The 18,846-nt window shown below is 36.4% G+C and overlaps 2 protein-coding genes across 3 annotated transcripts; one reads left to right on the plus strand and one right to left on the minus strand.

The window, feature by feature from the left end:
- Nucleotides 1-3,467: 3,467 nt before the first annotated feature.
- Nucleotides 3,468-13,656, plus strand: LOC308686707 (rac GTPase-activating protein 1-like). Of its 2 annotated transcripts, none has more exons than XM_081395139.1 (17): nucleotides 3,468-3,650; nucleotides 4,212-4,302; nucleotides 4,412-4,614; nucleotides 4,703-4,845; nucleotides 6,197-6,266; nucleotides 6,654-6,707; nucleotides 6,792-6,869; nucleotides 7,176-7,293; nucleotides 7,734-7,885; nucleotides 8,549-8,713; nucleotides 8,850-8,945; nucleotides 9,031-9,229; nucleotides 10,384-10,489; nucleotides 11,301-11,433; nucleotides 11,541-11,670; nucleotides 11,769-11,880; nucleotides 12,452-13,653. In XM_081395139.1, exons 2-17 carry the CDS (start codon nucleotides 4,218-4,220, stop codon nucleotides 12,525-12,527), a joined length of 1,920 nt encoding a protein of 639 aa, XP_081251265.1. In that variant the 5' UTR covers nucleotides 3,468-3,650; nucleotides 4,212-4,217; the 3' UTR covers nucleotides 12,528-13,653. The 2 variants fall into 2 exon arrangements, with proteins under 2 accessions (XP_081251265.1, XP_081251266.1); XM_081395140.1 differs by having other exon boundaries at nucleotides 3,472-3,646; nucleotides 12,452-13,656.
- On the minus strand, nucleotides 13,531-18,840 carry LOC308686708 (uncharacterized protein). Its single transcript, XM_081395141.1, has 5 exons — nucleotides 18,800-18,840; nucleotides 17,607-17,712; nucleotides 17,327-17,433; nucleotides 16,693-16,865; nucleotides 13,531-14,310 (listed from the first exon to the last, which is right to left on the minus strand). The coding sequence occupies exons 3-5, from the start codon at nucleotides 17,331-17,333 to the stop codon at nucleotides 14,023-14,025; spliced, it is 468 nt and encodes a 155-aa protein (XP_081251267.1). The 5' UTR covers nucleotides 17,334-17,433; nucleotides 17,607-17,712; nucleotides 18,800-18,840; the 3' UTR covers nucleotides 13,531-14,022.
- Nucleotides 18,841-18,846: the final 6 nt, after the last annotated feature.

Genomic DNA, 18,846 nt, shown 5'->3' on the forward strand with positions numbered 1-18,846 from the left:
ATATGCAAATGAGGTGGAGACTACAAAGGGAAGGAGTGATTTGATTATGTTTCAGTTAAAGATGCATCATGAGAGTCATCTGCAACCATCGATGAGAAACACTGCTCCTTCACACTCTCTTACACTTACAAAATTCTAGGCTCTTATACACAAACATTTTAGATGAGAAAGGTGATCATCTTTATCAGTTAAGCATGATGCAAACTCTGACTAATCAAGGAAATACAAATCTGTATTTGAAAGGGATGTGAAAATAATATTTATATGGGTGAAACCTGTCAAGAACATTTCCAAGTCATATTTCACCCCAAAGTCAAAAGAACTAAAAGTTTAGGACCTTTTACATTGACATTTCACAACAATTAAAGTCGGCATGAAACAATAGTCTTTTCTTGTGACGTATATCCGAATAAAACAGCTTTAGAACAATAAAAAACGTAGGGTGGGACTAGATTTTGTGTCTATCGAGATTGTTGTGTTTTGCTGTTGCTGGGATCTCATGTGAGTGACAGGTATTTTTATATTGAATGTACATTCAAGAACAGTTTGTTATGTTATCTGATGTTGAAAATGGGTATTTGTTATCATATTAATTTTTAATTTATTATCGTAATCATTAACACACTGGTTTGTAGCACACATATTTTACTGTTTACTGCACTTTGTTGTCCTAGAGGCTACTGAATCGGAAGTCTCGCACATTCACAGGAAACAGCTTACTTCTGGATTTAAAAATACGGCGGATATCAATATTTGTCATATACTAACTTTGATTTACAGTGATATTTTGAGCTTAATTTTGCTTAACAATGCAAAACAACCCATACAGTAATAAAGAGGTCGTTTTTGTTTTGATGTTTTCTCAGTCACATGACAACAAAATGGCGTTTTACATGTTGCAAACTTTGATATGGCTGACTAAGTTTTTTAAATATTTCATAAAAAGATAAGACTTTTTTAAAAGAAATTATATTTTACAAGGAATTTGGTTCACTGCTTATGTTTTATAAATATATATTGCCAAACTAACATTTCCTTACTTTTCTAGCTGTTTAATGTGACTTGCAACTGCAGCCAAAAAGAAAATCTAACTTTAAACCTTACAAATAATATTAAAATGACCTTTAAACGTTTTTGTCATAGTGTATTCGAGTAATTTTTGTATGCACATAATAGAAATGTTCGTCGTTGAACCATAGAAATTTGTGCAGGCTATGATTGATAACTTGTCTCATTTCAGTTTCTTGGAGAAGATCGCGGCTCTGAGGTAAACGTCCAGCAGCTCTTGCCATCTTCACAGCGAATTTACACCAGTTCAAGTCAGCTATCTGATTCGTTTGCGCCAACAACACACATTTCGAACTCAGATATTAAAATCTTAACGTAGAAGTTGAAACGGCAGCCTGATATTAAGCTTTGTCGGAAAAGCCCTACTTCAATTAATCAATGAGTCACTGGAAAGCACTGCAGTAGTAACTGGTGTGACGGACCGAAACCGACAGAGGGATACGGACAGTTCCTCTGAAAGTATGAATGAAAACCGAGTCGAATCAATGTGACCAACGCATGTGTTGAGCAAGCGTGTTTTTAATATACTTTGACGGATACATGAGTTGAAACAAGCTTAGATACAGTTTATAAAAAGGATTCGAAAGGGTCGTGTGCACAGATTTGTATTCTTTCGCACGTGCACGCGCTCCCTCGCTGCGGCTAGTTCACACAGATGTGTAAAAAAAAAAAGCATCAAAACGCATTTTCTCGTCAGTCTGCATTTAGTCTTTGTTCATGCAAAAGATAAAACATGCTTTTTATCTTTACCAGCTCTGTTGTCATGTTCTGCTGTGTGGTGGCAATCATGTTTGCAGGATTCAGCACCGATATCTCCTGATGCGGTTCACGGATCTTCCAGCACTTGAAAGCCTTGTTTGAGTTGGTGTTGCTGCAAGTTGCACTGCACACCCCACTAGCGGATCTGTTTGATATGATGGTGTAAAGTTGGCCATCCTCTCTCTCTCTCTCTCTCTCTCTCTCTCTCTCTCTCTCTCTCTCTCTCTCTCTCTCTCTCTCTCTCTCTCTCTCTCTCTCTCTCTCTCTCTCTCTCTCCCACAGTTACAGTAGGGTATTAATCAAGACAACACGTTGCTTTTTCTGGCTTCAGCCCCTTTTTCGACTTCCACTGTGTCTGAGCGATCAGTCACACTGTGCACACTTGAACAGTGAGCTGGAAGATAGATAGATAGATAGATAGATAGATAGATAGATAGATAGATAGATAGATAGATAGATAGATAGATAGATAGATAGATAGATAGATAGATAGATAGATAGATAGATAGATAGATAGATAGATAGATAGATAGATAGATAGATAGGGTGCATACATCATCCTATTAATAAGGAGAGAGTAGGTAGAAAAATTGAGAGTCACCATACTATTTATAGGGAATAGGCATAAAGAATAAAATATGCATCAACAGAAAGGAAATATTAATTAATTAATTTATCTAATTAATTTATGTATGGCCTACTTAAATTACCAGCATGAAAATCAGCCCAGGACAGGGGTTTTCAATTTTTTATGCCCCAAATATGATCTTCCCCACACAAGGGACCCCCATCCTCCAAAATATAAAAGGCAGCTTGTATGTATAATGACCCGCATTTACACTGTTAAGATTAATATTGTAAATATGTGTAAAATATTGTTTGAAATATAATTTTAGTTTTGATTGTAACATCATATAGTTCTTTTTCCACTCAGAATAATGGTTACTGTATTGTTTTTTTTTATTGTTTTTTTAAACAAATTTAGTTGTTTATTTTAACCTTATTTATTTGGTTAGATTAATTTGTTTTTAATTAGGCTGTTTATTTAGGCTATTTTAAATTTTATACACTGCCTTTCTCTGAACTTTTCCAAAGAGACTTAATTGCTACTCCTGGGCGGTGAAGTCATTCACCCATATTTCATACTTGCACCAACAACAGTGATATTTTCTGAAATCTGGTCTTATTTTACTTCTGTTGTGCGTATTATTATTATTATTTATTTTTTTTTTTTGCAAGGTTTAAATAACAAGATACTAAAGCCAAACAAGAGCCAAATAAATATACTCAGCGAAGAGGGAGCATTTGAATTTGATAGTTTTATAGTTCGATTTTATTATTATTATTATTATTATTATTATTATCATTATAGTTTAGCAAGTGAAAGAGATTGCAATTCCAATTTGTAGCTATAAAGCATTCTATAAGCCTACATATAAATATTATAGTTTGTTTATGGACACCCGATTTTCACGACGCCAACAGTACAGCATGGTACAGCCATAGGGTACAGTAGACTAAAAAAATAAAAAAATAAAAACATGGTACAACCTTTTTTTACAGTCTGTTTTACAGCAGACGCGCTGCATGTACGTCCTGCGTCAACGCGCTTACGTCAGCACGCCCGAGCGGCGATGATTGGCTGGCGGGTAAATTTGAAACGCAACTTCTTTAGACGCTCACGCGCTAACGTTAACAACACATCCGGGTAAACTTGGTTGGACAAACCGGTACTTTGCTGTTGTCCCTGGAAAACATATATGTTCAAGTTATAATCTTACGTTACATCGTTTACACGCAAGGCTGGGCGTCTACAACAGTACGTAAGTTATATTACATGGCAAACCAATGTTTGTTTGTTACTAATGACGAGCCGCTTAGAAAACACATGCTAGTGTTTTACTGTAACTTACTTCTATTGTTCACCATTAACGTTAAACATATTGTGATTTAAACGTGCTTGGACTGTCGTTGTTTACGGTTGTAACGTTACTTTCATCATCCTAGCAAAAACAAGTTTTATAATATTGTATTAATATTGTTATAGTGTAGTACACTTATGTATTTTAAAAGTAAGTTAGGCTATTACTATTTTGTCACTTTATACACTTTCACTGTTTTAGATTGAAACTACTTATATTATTATGTATCTTATGCAGATACATAATATCAATGTTCATTATTGGCCACGCCTATAATATTTTGAATGACCGAAAAGCCACAGATGTCCAAACAGTGGAATGTGTGATCTTGAGATACCAACTTCGTTGAGCAGAAATAAATTCATGGGTCTCAAAAGGATATAACTGGAAGCATATTAAATCTAGCAAGTTGTATGAACTGGTGCACACTGCACACAATTAAAATGTTTTTCTTCAATGCAGGAGGACATGGAGACTGCTGTGATCAATCTTCACAGTGTTTTTGAAAGCCTGCGGGCACAAGCGGATGTTCTCAACGAAAGCATTGAGCCCCGTAAGTACTGGCTGTGTTGAATATTTGAAATAAAATGCATGCATGCTGTAGTACACTGTCTCAATCTCTCCCACTAAATATTCACTGCAATTCTTTGTCTCATCGTCAGAGTTCATTCAGATGGCCTTGAACTTTGAGGACAGTCGTCGTAAATGGCTGAGAGTCGAGCATGAGCTAAATGCATGTAAGGAGGTGCTCACCAAGGCCGAGACAGAGCGAGGAGCATTGGAGGTCAAACTCAAACATGCCCGCAACCAGGTGGATGTGGAGATCCGTCGGAGACAGAAAGCTGAGGCTGACTGTGCAAAACTGGTTTGTAGGCCTCTTTTTGCATGGTACTTGTGCTGTAGACCTGTTCTCTGAATTTAGGCTCAAACCAGACCTTTTTATTCCTCTGCAGGACCGTCAGATCCAGCTCATCCGGGAGCTGTTGGTGACTGAAGGCTCCAGTAACAGCATCCAGTTAAATGAGGAGCAGCGCTCAGCTCTGGCCTTTCTTAATGCCCGTTCCCAGAATCCCACAAACCTCAACACTAGTCGACGGTAAGAGAAAAAGCAACCCATTTTACTTCTGTAATATGATGCTTTTCTGAGTTTTCATTCCATTACTTTTGTAATATTACTATGTATTAGGTCTTTTGTATTGAGGCATGACTTTCAATTAACTTTTAAGTTAAACTGCATAGGGATTGGCTGTATAACCTAAATCTTATTTGTATGTGTCATTTAATGTCGGCATTAAATGAAAATAAATCCTCTCTTTACTAAATTTATGACTACTTTGTCTTTTGAGGCAGCGGCAGAAACATAGGATGCTGGTATGCGTGGCTTTATTCTGTGCTCTTGTCTCTGGTTTCAAAACGTGTCTCTGTTATATTGTCATTTTGTACTCGTCCGACACTTTGAAACAACACAACCTTGTTTATGCAGCGACTTTCAGCATGTTTCCTATAACAACGTCTGACGTTTACGTTTTACGTGGCCTGAGAAAGTCTCACAAACCATGCGAAATCCAATCAGAGCAGTTGGATTGAAACGGATTTCCAGAAATGCGATTTGAATACGATTTCAAACCACATATGTATAGTATGTAGCTCGAAACAGATTTGTAAAAGTCAGATTTCATGTGTTTTTTTGCTAAATCTGATCAGATTTCAGTCAGATATAATAATCCATTATATTCGTTACTTCAGTGTCATCGCAACTTTAACATCATGAATTTGCGTAAAGCTACTTTGAAGCAATGAGTATTGTGTAAAGTGCTATACAAATACCTGGGTTCGTACAATGTGTTTAAAGTGCTTGAAGCACTTGAATTTGACTTTTTCTGTTTGCTCTTTTATGCAATGAAAATTCTAGTGCTTTGTTAATGTTCCCATACTGAAAGTTGACACAGTCATTGCATACTTTGCATGTGCTGCACTTAATTTGTACAATTTTGTTTTAGCTGTTAGTAGATTTTTATTTATCTATTTACCTTTTTTAGGGCTCCCACTCCCATCTGAGCTTTTTTGGATTTGCGCTCTCACGCTAATTTGCCCTGCTTAGAAAATCTGGCCCTTAGAATTGGAAAGATAATAAAGATATTTATTAAGTGAGATCTCTGAATCTGATTATAAAGTAGTGCGTGAAAAGTCCTTGAAAGCCCTGGTTTTTCATTTTACAATATATGTACGAACCCTGAAATAAGATCATTTGAAGCTGGATATTACAGAAATCTGTCAGGATATAATTGAATCATAAAAAGTTGTATTGTTTTTTCTGCTTGAGTGACTGAAAAGGTATTTTTAAAGCGTTTTTAATGTACTCTATCTTCAAAGATTTAATTAAATGTCATAAAAGACATTTCTTACTGCTGTAACCTTCATTTGTTTTTTCACACCGTCTCTTCTAGACTGACCACCATTGATGAATCAGCGTCTATCTTGTCTGACATCAGCTATGATAAAACTGATGATTCTTTGGTATGTCATTTTCTTGAATATTAAAAATATTAAGGTTATATGTGAAGAGTTCAGATGCAAAAGCCTCTAAGTGCCATGATGCCATCTGAAATTTTCTTCTAGAATGATCATTTTTATCAAGCTTGTATATTTAAGTTCACTAATTTCACTTATAGCAATGAAAATGACCTATTGTCATTTAAGTGAAATTACTGAACTCAAATACACAAGCTTGATAAAAATGATCATTCTAGAAGAAAATTTCAGATGGCACTTAGAGGCTTTTGCATCTGAACTCTTCATGTATTCCTGTCTCAAACTTGACAGAGAGAAAGAAATTGAATCTTTGAAATTGTGTTAGACTGACTCATCCTTTATTGATTTAATTTGACTTTTCTTTAAATAAAGGACTGGGACTCTTCTGCAGTCAGGACCGTTCGTCTCAAGAAACGGCAAAAGAGAGTAAGCTTCCAAATAAATTCACATTTAATGAAAACACTTCCAAATTTCAAGCAATATCTTATTATTTAATCTGTCTCAATGCAGCGCTCCTCCCGAAACCACACAGAAGGCCCTCCTTCTGGTGCCAAGAGGTCCCGTTCCACCGGCCGCACCTCTGAGAAAGTAAGAGCTGGTTACATAAGCACATGACTGACTGTTTATTATTGGAGAAAGACTCTTTAGTAAAAAGGCTCCCTGCAGGGCTTTGCTTTAGTCATTAGAGGTATAATGTTTCCACAGTTCTCCCCAGTCCCTACAACCCATTGAAGTATGAATATTGGAAGATTTGGTCTTTTCTTGACATTGTAAAAGCCAAGTTAACAAGCCATTCCCGGGTTGATGTTAATGTCCAGTTAATACCGCCCCTAGTTTAGGTGAATGTGTAGTAAGTAGTTTGACAATTAATTAATTTGAGTTCTGTTTTATCAGGGTAATGAGTCTCTGGTGGCTAAGACCACCGTGACGGTGCCCGCTGGTGGCGGACCCATTGAGGCTGTCACCACAGTGGAGGCTGTTCCGTACTGGACCAGGAGCCGCAGAAAGACTGGTAAGCTCAATACACAAAATTTATTATGGTCATTTTAGAGATTGCAAGTGCAGAGGAAGAGAATATTTGCATGAGTCATTGATTATATGATTCTTGCTATTGATTGAATAATAATGTGCAGGCTGCTGTATTATAAATAAGATTCGCATTGAGTCATGATGTGTGGTTGCCATATCATAAAAATGTGTTGTTTTATTGAACAGGGTCAAAGATTTTTTTTTTTTTTTTTATAAATAATTCATTACGTGGTTTGCAGGACTCTGGGGTGTTTTAAATTGACCCCTTGATGAGTCTTTAGCCTTGTACTCTTTTATTTGTTTATATTTGGTCTATTTTGTATAGGCTTTTCTCCTGGTCATTTCTCACACCCCAAGCCTTTGCATTTCTGTTTAAGTATTCTGCAGTAGTTAGCTGTGCTTCTCTCTGCTTTTGTTCTTCAGCTGTTCAGGAGTGGGACACTGCTGACACCGACTCTGTTCAGTCTATGGATGTGTTCCGGCATCCCAGTCAGCCCAATGGAGAGAGCAGAGCAGAGCCCAGCACTCCCCAGGGCAACGGAGGTGTCCGTCTGCATGAGTTTGTCTCCAAAACGGTAGGATACAAATCTTTCTAAGATGCGAAGATGCACTGGATGCATTGCTCTTGAGTCCCAAGTTAGAGGGTTGTTTACTTTTTAGATCATATTTTAAATTATTCATCCATGTATGCGTTTTAAATTTGACCTTGTAAATTAATCAAAATGATAACTGGACCTTCCCAGTGAAACAACAGACTTCTCTCTAGTGAAGTATGCTGGACTTTTCCATTCGTTCAGGCCTGTTACGTGCCAACGCTCTTATAATCAACTCCAAGCTTGCATTTAGGTCTGCCTTCATTCAATCAAAAATTAATGGATAGAACCAAGACCCCACCCAACTTTTTTCCCATCTTTCTTCAGACCATCTGTTTTACTGTGTTTGGAAAAGATCTATCACAACTTTCATTACATCGTGATTAAGGGGGTGTACTTGCACTTGGCGATCTGAACCGTGCCGGAGCACATTTAACCCCCATAGTCTGGTTCGTTTGACTTTTGCCATGATCATAGTAAAAAGCTAAATATCTGGCCGTATTTTATCTGAAATGTCCACCCCAAATAAAATAAAAAAATGATATAAAACAATGTAATTTCCCATTATAATCAGTGAAGTTGTCTAGATAGGTTAGCAGTGGCCCCTGTTTATAGTTTATATCTGCCTGGCTTTTTGTTTTTTAGGTGATCAAGCCAGAGTCTTGTGTGCCATGTGGTAAGAGGATCAAATTTGGGAAGATCTCTCTGAAGTGCAGGGACTGCCGTGTTGTGTCCCACCCCGAATGCCGCGAGCGCTGCCCTCTGCCCTGCATTCCAAACATGACTGGGACTCCAGTCAAAAGTGGAGAGGTGACAAATCTATATGAATCTTTATCATCCAACTTGAGTATTTTCTCCCTCTTTTACAATCTGAAATTAAGTTTAAACTAAATGGTTGTGTTGTACTCTTCATTAAACATATCAACCTGGTGTGATTTTTCGATAGGGCACCCTTGCAAGCTACGTGTCCTCCACTTCTCCCATGATCCCTTCACTAGTGGTGCACTGCGTTAATGAGATTGAGCAGAGAGGCCTACATGAGGTAAGTTGATAAAGATGCTGGATTCAGTCTAGAACACTGGACAACAAGACCAATACGTTCTGAAAACCTGCATATCTCTTGGCAGACTGGTCTGTACCGGGTGTCTGGCTCCGATCGAGTGGTCAAGGAGCTGAAAGAGAAGTTCCATCGTGGGAAAACCGCTCCCCTGCTCAGCAAGGTGGATGATATCCATGTCATCACAGGCCTCCTCAAGGACTTCCTGAGGAACCTCAAAGAACCCCTGTTAACCTTCCGCCTCAACCGTGCCTTCATGGATGCTGCTGGTTAGTGTTGGTGTATGAATGTACACTACCATTCAAAGGTTTAGGATCGTTACGAGGGCTGTGCGCGGAATTTATTTTTTTGTTTTAATTTATTTATTTTTTTAATTGTTTTTAAAATGTGGCCGATTCTATATAGATTCTCAAAAGCCACGAACCCGATTATTTTTTTCCATATTTATTTCCGCAAACATTGAACATTATCTGATTAACATCAATCTTATTTCTAGTCTTCTTGTTAATCAAACTACAAAAGACAGGGAAGATCACTCCCTGCTCTTCACTGAATAACTTTTTTGTAACTTTATTTAATTTGTACTGTGAAGATTACATGCAGTGTTATTTTACATTGGATTACTTTGTTCAATTTCTGTACTTGGAAAACTATTGTTAGACAAACCTGAAAAACTTTTAAAAGCACTGGTTATTTCATTTGTGTCTTTGTTCTATTGCATTTATTTATTTGTGCTATTTGCTTGTAGTTTATTTAGTTTTATTATTTATAATTATCAAAAACAATAACTAGGCCTATTTTATTCAGTTATTACTACTTTTTTTTGCGGTGGGGCCAGTGAAAATTTAATTAATTGAATTAAATCGAGAATCAAATCGAATTAAGATCTTGTGAATCGAAATCTAATCGGAACTGATACTGATACTCACATCTGAATTGATACTGAGCCCTAATCAGTATGATTTTTAAAAAGTCTCATGCTCACCAAGACTGCATTTATTTGATAAAAAAAACAGCAACATTGTGAAAGAAATACTGTTTAAAATAACTTATTTTAATACTAAGTGACATGTATTCCTGTGATGGCAAAGCTACACTTTCAGCATCGTTACCCCAGGCTTCATTGTCACATGATCCTTGAGAAATCATTCTAATATGCTGATTTGCTGCTAAAACATTTCTTATAAATGTTGTTCAATTATCAAGTTGTGCTGCTTAGTATTTTTGTTTTTTATTAAATATTTAATTTTCTTTATAGAAAGTTTAAAAGAACAGTATTTGATAAATTTAATGTGTCCTTGCTGAATAAAATAATTAATTACTTATCTTACTGACCCCAAAATGTTGATCTGTGGTGTACTTGGGAAGATGGGTGTGTTAATATTAGTACACTCAATAGTAATCATTCACTCTGTTCTCATAGAGCTGTCTGATGATGACAACAGCATTGCCTTAATATATCAGAACATCAGTGATCTTCCACAGCCCAACAGAGACACTCTGGCCTTCCTCATCATTCATTTGCAGAGGTAAACATCATACACCTTCTCTGATTCTACTGTCTGGTTTATTGCCTGTGCCATTTGTAAATATGTTTTCATTATTAAAGTTAACACTTACACTAACATTTGTAACTTTAAAGGAATATTTCAGGTTCAAAGCAATTTGATCAGTTTGTTAAAAACTGCATTTGGGGGCAATTACCCTGGCGAAAAGCAGAAATATGAAGCCTCTATTTAAGCATTACCTTAATAAGTATGATGGTCATACTCCTGACATAGTGTTGCAATTTTAATTTATGCTGCTGTAAATGCTCTATCTAGCATTCTGTTGAAAAAAGGTTTAATCTGGAAGTTTAATTTTTGATTTTCTTTTTTTAAACAACATAAAAGCATTCGATTACCTTGATAGGCAATGTTTCTACAATAACACAAAACATTCATATTGTGGTTACGAAATTGTTACCAGATATTATGGCATCAATTCTGGAAACAATATTTAAAATGAGTTTCCCTGTTTTTTAACAGCAACCGTGTACAATGTAACATATGGAGCTAAATAAGGAACTACCTTGCAGTCCATTTACAGTTCAATAAGTGTCATTGTATGGTTTTGAAGTATTCAGGCCATTTACACCAAATTAAAAAGCTATTACATATCTTTTTTTAATTATTATAATTTGTGTAATTTTCCTCAGTTAAGTACCACTATCAATCCAGCTTAATTTAGAGCAACATTCTTGTATTTGATATATTAAAACCCAGCACTTCTCTCTCTCTCTCTGAAGTTTTTAGGCTGTGAGACTTTATTTAACTTGGGTTTTATTTCTGTCATCATTAGAGTGGCCCAGAGCACAGATACAAAGATGGACAGCACTAATCTGGCTCGTGTATTTGGACCTACGATTGTGGGTCATGCCGTGCCCGACCCAGAGCCAATGACCATCCTGCAAGACACAAAACGACAGCCAAAAGTAAGTGCTCATGGCTGAAGGTCCCCACTTTTCTTTTCCCCATTGGGTCTAGTTTGTAAATGTATGGTGTTTTGGACCAGTTTTTCACCAAGCTCTTTCTCTCCCAGGTGGTTGAGCGTCTCCTCGGTCTGCCTGTGGAGTACTGGAGTCAGTTTATGAACAGCAACAACGACCAAGCTCACAACAATCACATGATCATTGAGAACCCCAATGTCCACGCAACTCCTGATCAGAAAAGTATGAATTTCACATCCAAACATTTAACAAAACTATTTCCAAAACATCACCTGTCCGATGGTGATATTCTATAACAACATGCTTTCTTTGTGCTCTAGCAAGTATGTTTGGGCCCGTGACAACACCTGACCAGCAGATGAGCAAGACCCCATCGTCCAGCTCTCTCTCCCAACGCATGAAGAACGCAACTCTCAACGCAATCACTCCAAAGTATGTTTGAACCTTACCAGGTTTTATAGTAGTGAGTAGTGATCGACCGATATTGATTTTTTTTATGACCGATACTAATTATTTGCATGTTTATGTGCCCGATAACCGATATGCAGAACCGATATTTATTTACTGTTATACTTCTGTTTTTGACACAATTATTACAACACAAATGAACTGAACAAACCATTTTATTTATAACAATCACTCCCTCCTTGCATACAATTTTTTTTTTATATTTATACACAAATAAATAGGGGTCTGAATCCAAAACATAAAGTGAACTGTTACTAAGTGTCTTTGTTTAAAAATAAAAGCTTTGAGGTAAAAAATAAAGCACAAAAATTATTCTAAAATATTGGAAAAAAAAAAATCTAAATTACCTGAATTTTTTTTTTTTTTTTTTTGCATAGCTATTTTAGTAGTGTAACTTATTATATTACAAAACCGATACCCGATTATTGGAAAATGCTTAAATATCGGGAAAAATATTGGTAAACCGATACATCGGTCGATCACTAGTAGTGAGTATTTGTGAGCTAACCTTTATGAACATCCGTTCTGTTTTCAGGTTTGCTAGCAGGAGCAGAGCTCCAGTCAGCGTCTCTCGCCAGGGGAACTTCTTCGCCTCTCCTCTCCTGAAGTAGCCCTGAAGCAGCTCTTCATGGCTAAGAGTTTTTCTTTTCTTTGGGAAACAGCTGCAATATATTACATTGTCCTACTAGCATATATTATGTCTGATTTGTCCATCAATTCAACCATAGTAACGCTACTCTTTTTATATTACCTCTTTTTAGTTTTCTTGTAACATTTGTATTTTAGTCACTTTTAAATGTTTTAATGTACTATTAACATCCTCACAACCAAAGCGATGGGCTGGTATAAGCACTTCCATCAGTCACTGAATCCTCATAGAATAACAGAATCTGCATCAGTTTGGGAGTTCTTTATCAAGAAACCTGAACTTGATTGTAGCATCTAGAACAAAAAGGTTATGCTTTATGCAGGATTTGTATAGCGTAATCTACAACTGTAACCTTGTTTGTACATTCTAATTTGATGCTTTACCTTAAATCCTAATCTCTTGGAGGGTTCAAGGTTGTGACTATCAGATTATACTATATAGTGTAAACTGTGTTTTTAAACATGGTCAAGCTTAAATTTCACTGCCAGTAGGTAGAGAATTTGTGTTAAATGATGATGATGCTGCTGATGATGTTTTGAATTTGTTTAAATGATCCATTTATGGTGTTTGAAATGCATTGAACCCTATGAGTTGTTTATAGGGGGATTCAGGACAGCAAGAAAATTAAGATTTGCATGCAAAAACACTTGGTTGCTGTGGTGGGCATTTTAGCTTTCATAAATGAACATGGCCAGAATTATTTCAGATTTTCACAATGGCATTGATTTGTTTATATGCAGTTCTGTCTCAGTTTATTTAATTATATACCGTATTTAAAGCAGAAGCAAAAAAGGTGCCCTCTGGGAGAATTGACTGATTTTGAAGCATCTAATGTACCTATAGTAGAAAAGATTTGGACTGATTGGATGCTTTTCACTGTATGCAATGAATCATTTCTTTCAGTGGTGCAGTGTTTCTGGAGCAGTAGTCGTGTGCATTACTAACCTGTCAAGTTTTTATTGTTTTCAAAGAGCAACTGTTTATTATGTTGAACATTGGAGTTGATATCAATTCTAGTTGCTTTTCAATTTGAGTGGTGTGGCATTTTGTAAGACTTGTGCTGTTTGTAAAATACATTCATTTATTGCAAGTCCATTGTGTCTTTTTTTAACATTGTATTGGGGTTTAGAGTTAAAAGTGGTGAGATGTAAATGTTCACATTTAAAATACGATACAAAATCACTGAGGCACAAAGTGTGCCAGAATGTTAGATGACTGGGTAGTTGAATCAATGGGAAAAGTACGTATAGATTTCTTGAAGAAAGTTCTTAAGCATTGCAAAATAAATATGTGTATTGAAACTGTTATAATTAAACTTGATTTAGGGCTGAGGACATACATATAGTTTTTTTTTAAACTTGATTTAGGGCTGAGGACATACATATAGTTTTTTTTTACTCTCACTTAGGTGTCTACATCAGACATTCACATAAGCTTTCAAGTGCTGTAAATATGCTTTATTCTCCTTTAAACTTGGGAAAGGGCCAAAGGAGGGGAGTGTTCTTGATGTAGTTCTGGAAAGCCGGGTCTGATCCCCATTTCTTCATAGCTTGCTTCTCAAGGATGGGGATCCCACTAACGTGTCTCAGTAAGAACCAGACGAAGAGCGGAGAAACTGCACTGAGGTATTGAGGTCCGCGCATGACGGAGGAAGCGGACAGGAACAGCCCTGACCATTGCAAGATCTCCCCCAGGTAGTTCGGATGTCTGCTGTATGCCCACAGTCCATGACTAATAAACTTTCCCTGCAAAAACATGCAAAGTTATAGGATTATTATAGGCCTTTGCCCCATGACATTAATTAAAATGTCACTTGCAAATAATAAGCAGGATTTCTTGTAGCGAGTGTAATTTCTGCATTACTCCCCCTGTCTGCCATTAATCTGACAAACAGCCTACCCCACAGTTGGTTATGCCAAAAGAGCTGTTGCAGGCTGACTCCCCCTTCTGCCATTGGTTGGCCAAACATATCCCCACTCCAAATGCACATGGTCGGTTAAGCCAATATAGGGGTGCGTCTTAATCAGCTCCCGAGCTCATTAATCAGTATATTGTGTTCACAAATTCGGGCACTGGTAGGACAGTAAAAGGACGCTGGCTCACTACACAATGGGACACTGATGACTCTATTTCTGGTGACATGACAACATCCTCATTGTACAAAATCATAACTGTTTTTTATGAACAACAGCAAAGCTGATGTATTTCTAAAATTCATTGTAATGTTATTTTAAGTATTATGATAAATATTTTGCTAGTTACATATAGTATAGAACATTTCAGCCGAAAATAAACTGTAAATGTTAGCTAGGTTATGTTCATTACCTGTCTGGCGATGTATGTTTATGATGACATAATGGTTTGTATTTTAAAAAACATCTATCGCGTGTCATTATGTGTTCTGAGTTGGCTCACATGATTTAAGTTTTGTGTTTCAGAACTTCCGTAAGCTTATAAAATAAATAAAATAAGCTTTTATATATATATATAAAAAAAAAAAAAAAAAAACACCTAATTACTTCTTGTGGCCTGCGTATTCACAACGAGTACAAATAGCGATGCAGATTAACACTAGGCGATTTCCTAGGCAGATACTGACTTATATATTAAGGACTATATTAGGGGGAAGCACAGGCAAAGCACTGCTACTTGGGCGTGATATCTCTGCGCCCAAGTAGCAGTGCTTCGCCTGTGCTTCCCCCTAGCACAGGCAAAGCACTGCTACTTGGGCGTGATATCTCTGCGCCCAAGTAGCAGTGCTTCGCCTGTGCTTCCCCCTAATATAGTCCCAAGTCAGTATCTGCCTAGGAAATCGCCTAGTGTTAATCTGCATCGCTATTTGTACTCGTTGTGAATACGCAGGCCACAAGAAGTAATTAGGTGTTTTTTTTATTTTTTTTATTACTTTTACTAAGGACATGCTAGCTGGCAACAAAGGATTCCATTCATTATGCTAAGCTAAGCTAGCGCCGACCCTGTCAAACTAAAACAATGCATGCACTGAGACAAAAATGCATTTGCCCACCTAACTAAATGTAGGAAAGAAGGTGAATAAGCCCTATTTCAAAAAACGGTGGAGTGTTCCTTTAAAATGTCCGACTCCCTGGTCAGTGCCCTGACTACTGAACTAGGGAGCTGATTGAGACATACCCTAGCTGTTTCATGCTGACTCCCCGTCTGCCATTGGTTGGACAAACAGATAGCCCTATTATGCCAATTTAGATGTTTCAGTATGTTAAAAACTTTTTTTTTTTTTTAAGAACACACAAATGGTTCACATTTAGTTGTTTTTAGTATATTTAGCCCATATGAAAAAATATGCCATTATTCTTTAACCCTCTGGTATTCCACACTTAGGGCTCACACTTCCTCAGTGGTTAAAACAGACTAAAGACAATAAACGTAAAAAATTCGAATGAAATTAATGTACGATATTTTGTTTCAATTAATTTATTCTTTTATATTTCATGGCACTAGACAATATTCACCTCAAAATTAGGCAGCATGTATTATGTATTATTATTTTCAATTAATACAGTATAATATAGCAAAGGTATTAAAAAAAAAACAGATTAGTGCCATCTGCTGGAAGAAATAAAGAAAATCATATGTAATACCATTGCGTAACCACTAGATGCCTGTATAGCCAATATATAGGGCTGTGTTTTTCTCAGTTGCTAATAAGAATAATTATTTAATAATTAGTAATTACTAATTACTAATAAATAATTAGTAATTACTTACTTTTATTATGTTTTGCATTTGGATATATATATATATTTAGACATTATCAAAGACTACTTTGTTGCTGATTTGTAGATTGCACCCCAAAAAATTGTTCATGTCTACATTTGTTTGTGTATTCTCATGGCAAGTGCCACAAAAGTCACCAAGATTTGGTAAAAAATTTTCAAAACACATGTTCTTTTGGTTTATTATGATGACCAAAGACAACCAGAGGGTTAAGAAAAACCAGTTTGATCCAGTTTGTAATCTGTCAAGAGTGCAGGCCTCATAAAACTGTAATTATGTTAAAATATATTTTTATGATATGAATTGTCATAATTTAGCTTTCACAACTGAGTATTCTTATCAGCGTATTATTATCAGTGCATGTAATTACTCACAACATTATCTGGATCACTCTTAAAATTCCACTTCTGCTGGTCGGCAATGGCCTCTGTAGCAAAACCCAGCCCCCATATTCCCCAACCGATGTAGTCACGTGGGCCAAGGGGCTCGTCCCTTCTCTCACTGTTTAGAATTAGGGTGGGCAAGAGGGTAACAAATACCCACACAGCTGGAAAGAAGGAGAAACAAGTTTCAAGTGGCAGTCTATTACTCTTCTGGGTTTAGTAGAATTTCTTTTTAGAGTTACTTTCCTAATTCTTTTTTTTTTTTGTGACATTATTTAAGTGTGATGTTTAAAGATTGGACAAGTATGGCCTGCTGCAGCCACCAATTAACAGTAACTATGCAAATAATAAATAATGTAATAGAATAGATGCAAAATAATTTACATACACTTATTTGATTCAAAACAGAATAGAATAGAGATATAGGATGGGATAGGTTGAATGATTTTGTGATATAGAATAGAACAGTATAGAATAGGTGCAAAACTTCTCCTTATGTGATTCATAATACAATTACTTTCCTATTTGTCTCTTTTTGTTGTGATAAGGATTGGACACGTATGGCAAACTTCAGCCATCAATTAGCAGTAACTATGCAAATAATCAATAGCCTTAGTTGAAATACCTTGCATGGTCCAGTACACAAAGAATGTCCCAGGGCTGTCTCTGACATTGTTAAACCTCCGGTCTTGTCCTTCCTTTAGGATTCTAAGAAAGAGAAATGTCCCAAGTCTGCAGGACAAGGCCCGATCTGTTACTTATTGACTTATTAACCAGACCTTAATAGATACTTTAATACAACATGAAGCTGGACTGACTTCACTTTTATTAACGCTGTTAAAGCAACAAGACTCCAATAAATAGACACGTCTTTTGTTATAGATCACTTTATCTATCTATCTTACCTCAGTCCCCAGGCAGTAACAAGTCCAGTTTGTACGTTCTGTCTAAGGTGTCCATTTCCGCCCCATACACGACTCAGATGAGCCAGCAATATATAGGTACCAGATCCTACAAAACAACAAAATTAATTTATGGTTAAACTGATAAGGCATTCAGTATCCCTCCAGATATGGGCAGAGCAGCCAGTCACCTGTGTCCGTCCATTTTAAAAGTGAGGCGTGTTCACTGAATATTTTACCAATGAACATAGAGACAATTGGTAGCAAAGTTCAAGGATTCTCAAGAACACACTTCTCAGAGAGAAAGAAAGAGGGAATAGCACTCAGGAACCTGGGTTTGAAAAACTGAAATGGTTGGATAATTGTTGTACTCCATTGAAAAGAAATGCATATTGAATGCTGACAGGTAAGTAGAAGCTAAAGTTATTTTTTATGTAGAAAAAAAGAATTTTCCTTACATGGATAATCACATCCTAATGTTCTCAAGGTATGATCACTTTCTACATGCAATGAATAAAATTATAATCAGTGTAACTGTCAAAATGTTTAATATATGCTTTATAAAACTGTTTATATATAAGTTTAAAATGTATGTTTCAGTGTTAATATAACTGATTTTCGAGGTCTATGCATCATTTATAATAATTAAATAACATATATTATTGCACATGTAGTTATTTATATAAAAGATCACATATCCGAATTAACGTCGTTATTTTTTTTTCCACCCGTTTTTGACAAGTCCCGCCTCTAGCTGAATGATTGACAGTGACGTATCCATAGTTTGGCCAATCAAGCGACGACTACTCTGTAGTCATTTGTCTGATTGGTTAAAATGACGCCTTGTCGGCTGGGGGAAATCATGCTTTTCAGTAAGCTGGTTTAAGATCACGTCTTGTGGGTGGAGACGTATTTACGGTGGTTTCACAACACCTCATTGTAGTTTAGATAACCACCGTCTCGTAATACATTTTGATAACAACCTATTTTTCACAATAAACAAGTTAAAGACGTCGCTTGTGTTGCGACTTGCGACCCAACGAAACACATACAACATTCTTTAAGACGAAATACCATGTGTGCAATCTGTGCATACTAATGCATAAACATGACAAAACCGACGAAAGCGAAAGCAACCGATATTATATTACTATATCAAGATCGTGATTACTACGCCTTTTGGATAAATTATTTACCTGCCAAGTCGTAAAACTTTTCAGTTTTGAATGCAGACGCTAGTGAC

Source organism: Scardinius erythrophthalmus (assembly GCF_964197995.2).
Source record: "Scardinius erythrophthalmus genome assembly, contig: HAP1_SCAFFOLD_676, whole genome shotgun sequence".
Lineage (NCBI taxonomy): Eukaryota > Metazoa > Chordata > Actinopteri > Cypriniformes > Leuciscidae > Scardinius > Scardinius erythrophthalmus.

Excerpts from the sequence above, each read along its gene's own strand:
- LOC308686707 (XM_081395139.1), top strand. The coding sequence starts at position 4,218 with ATGGAGACTGCTGTGATCAATCTTCACAGTGTTTTTGAAAGCCTGCGG. Across the intron at positions 4,615-4,702 it reads AGGCTGACTGTGCAAAACTG|GACCGTCAGATCCAGCTCAT; the intron begins GTTTGTAGGCCT and ends ATTCCTCTGCAG. Across the intron at positions 8,946-9,030 it reads AGCAGAGAGGCCTACATGAG|ACTGGTCTGTACCGGGTGTC; the intron begins GTAAGTTGATAA and ends ATCTCTTGGCAG.
- LOC308686708 (XM_081395141.1), bottom strand. Across the intron at positions 14,311-16,692 it reads AGAGTGATCCAGATAATGTT|GGAAAGTTTATTAGTCATGG; the intron begins GTGAGTAATTAC and ends ATGTTTTTGCAG.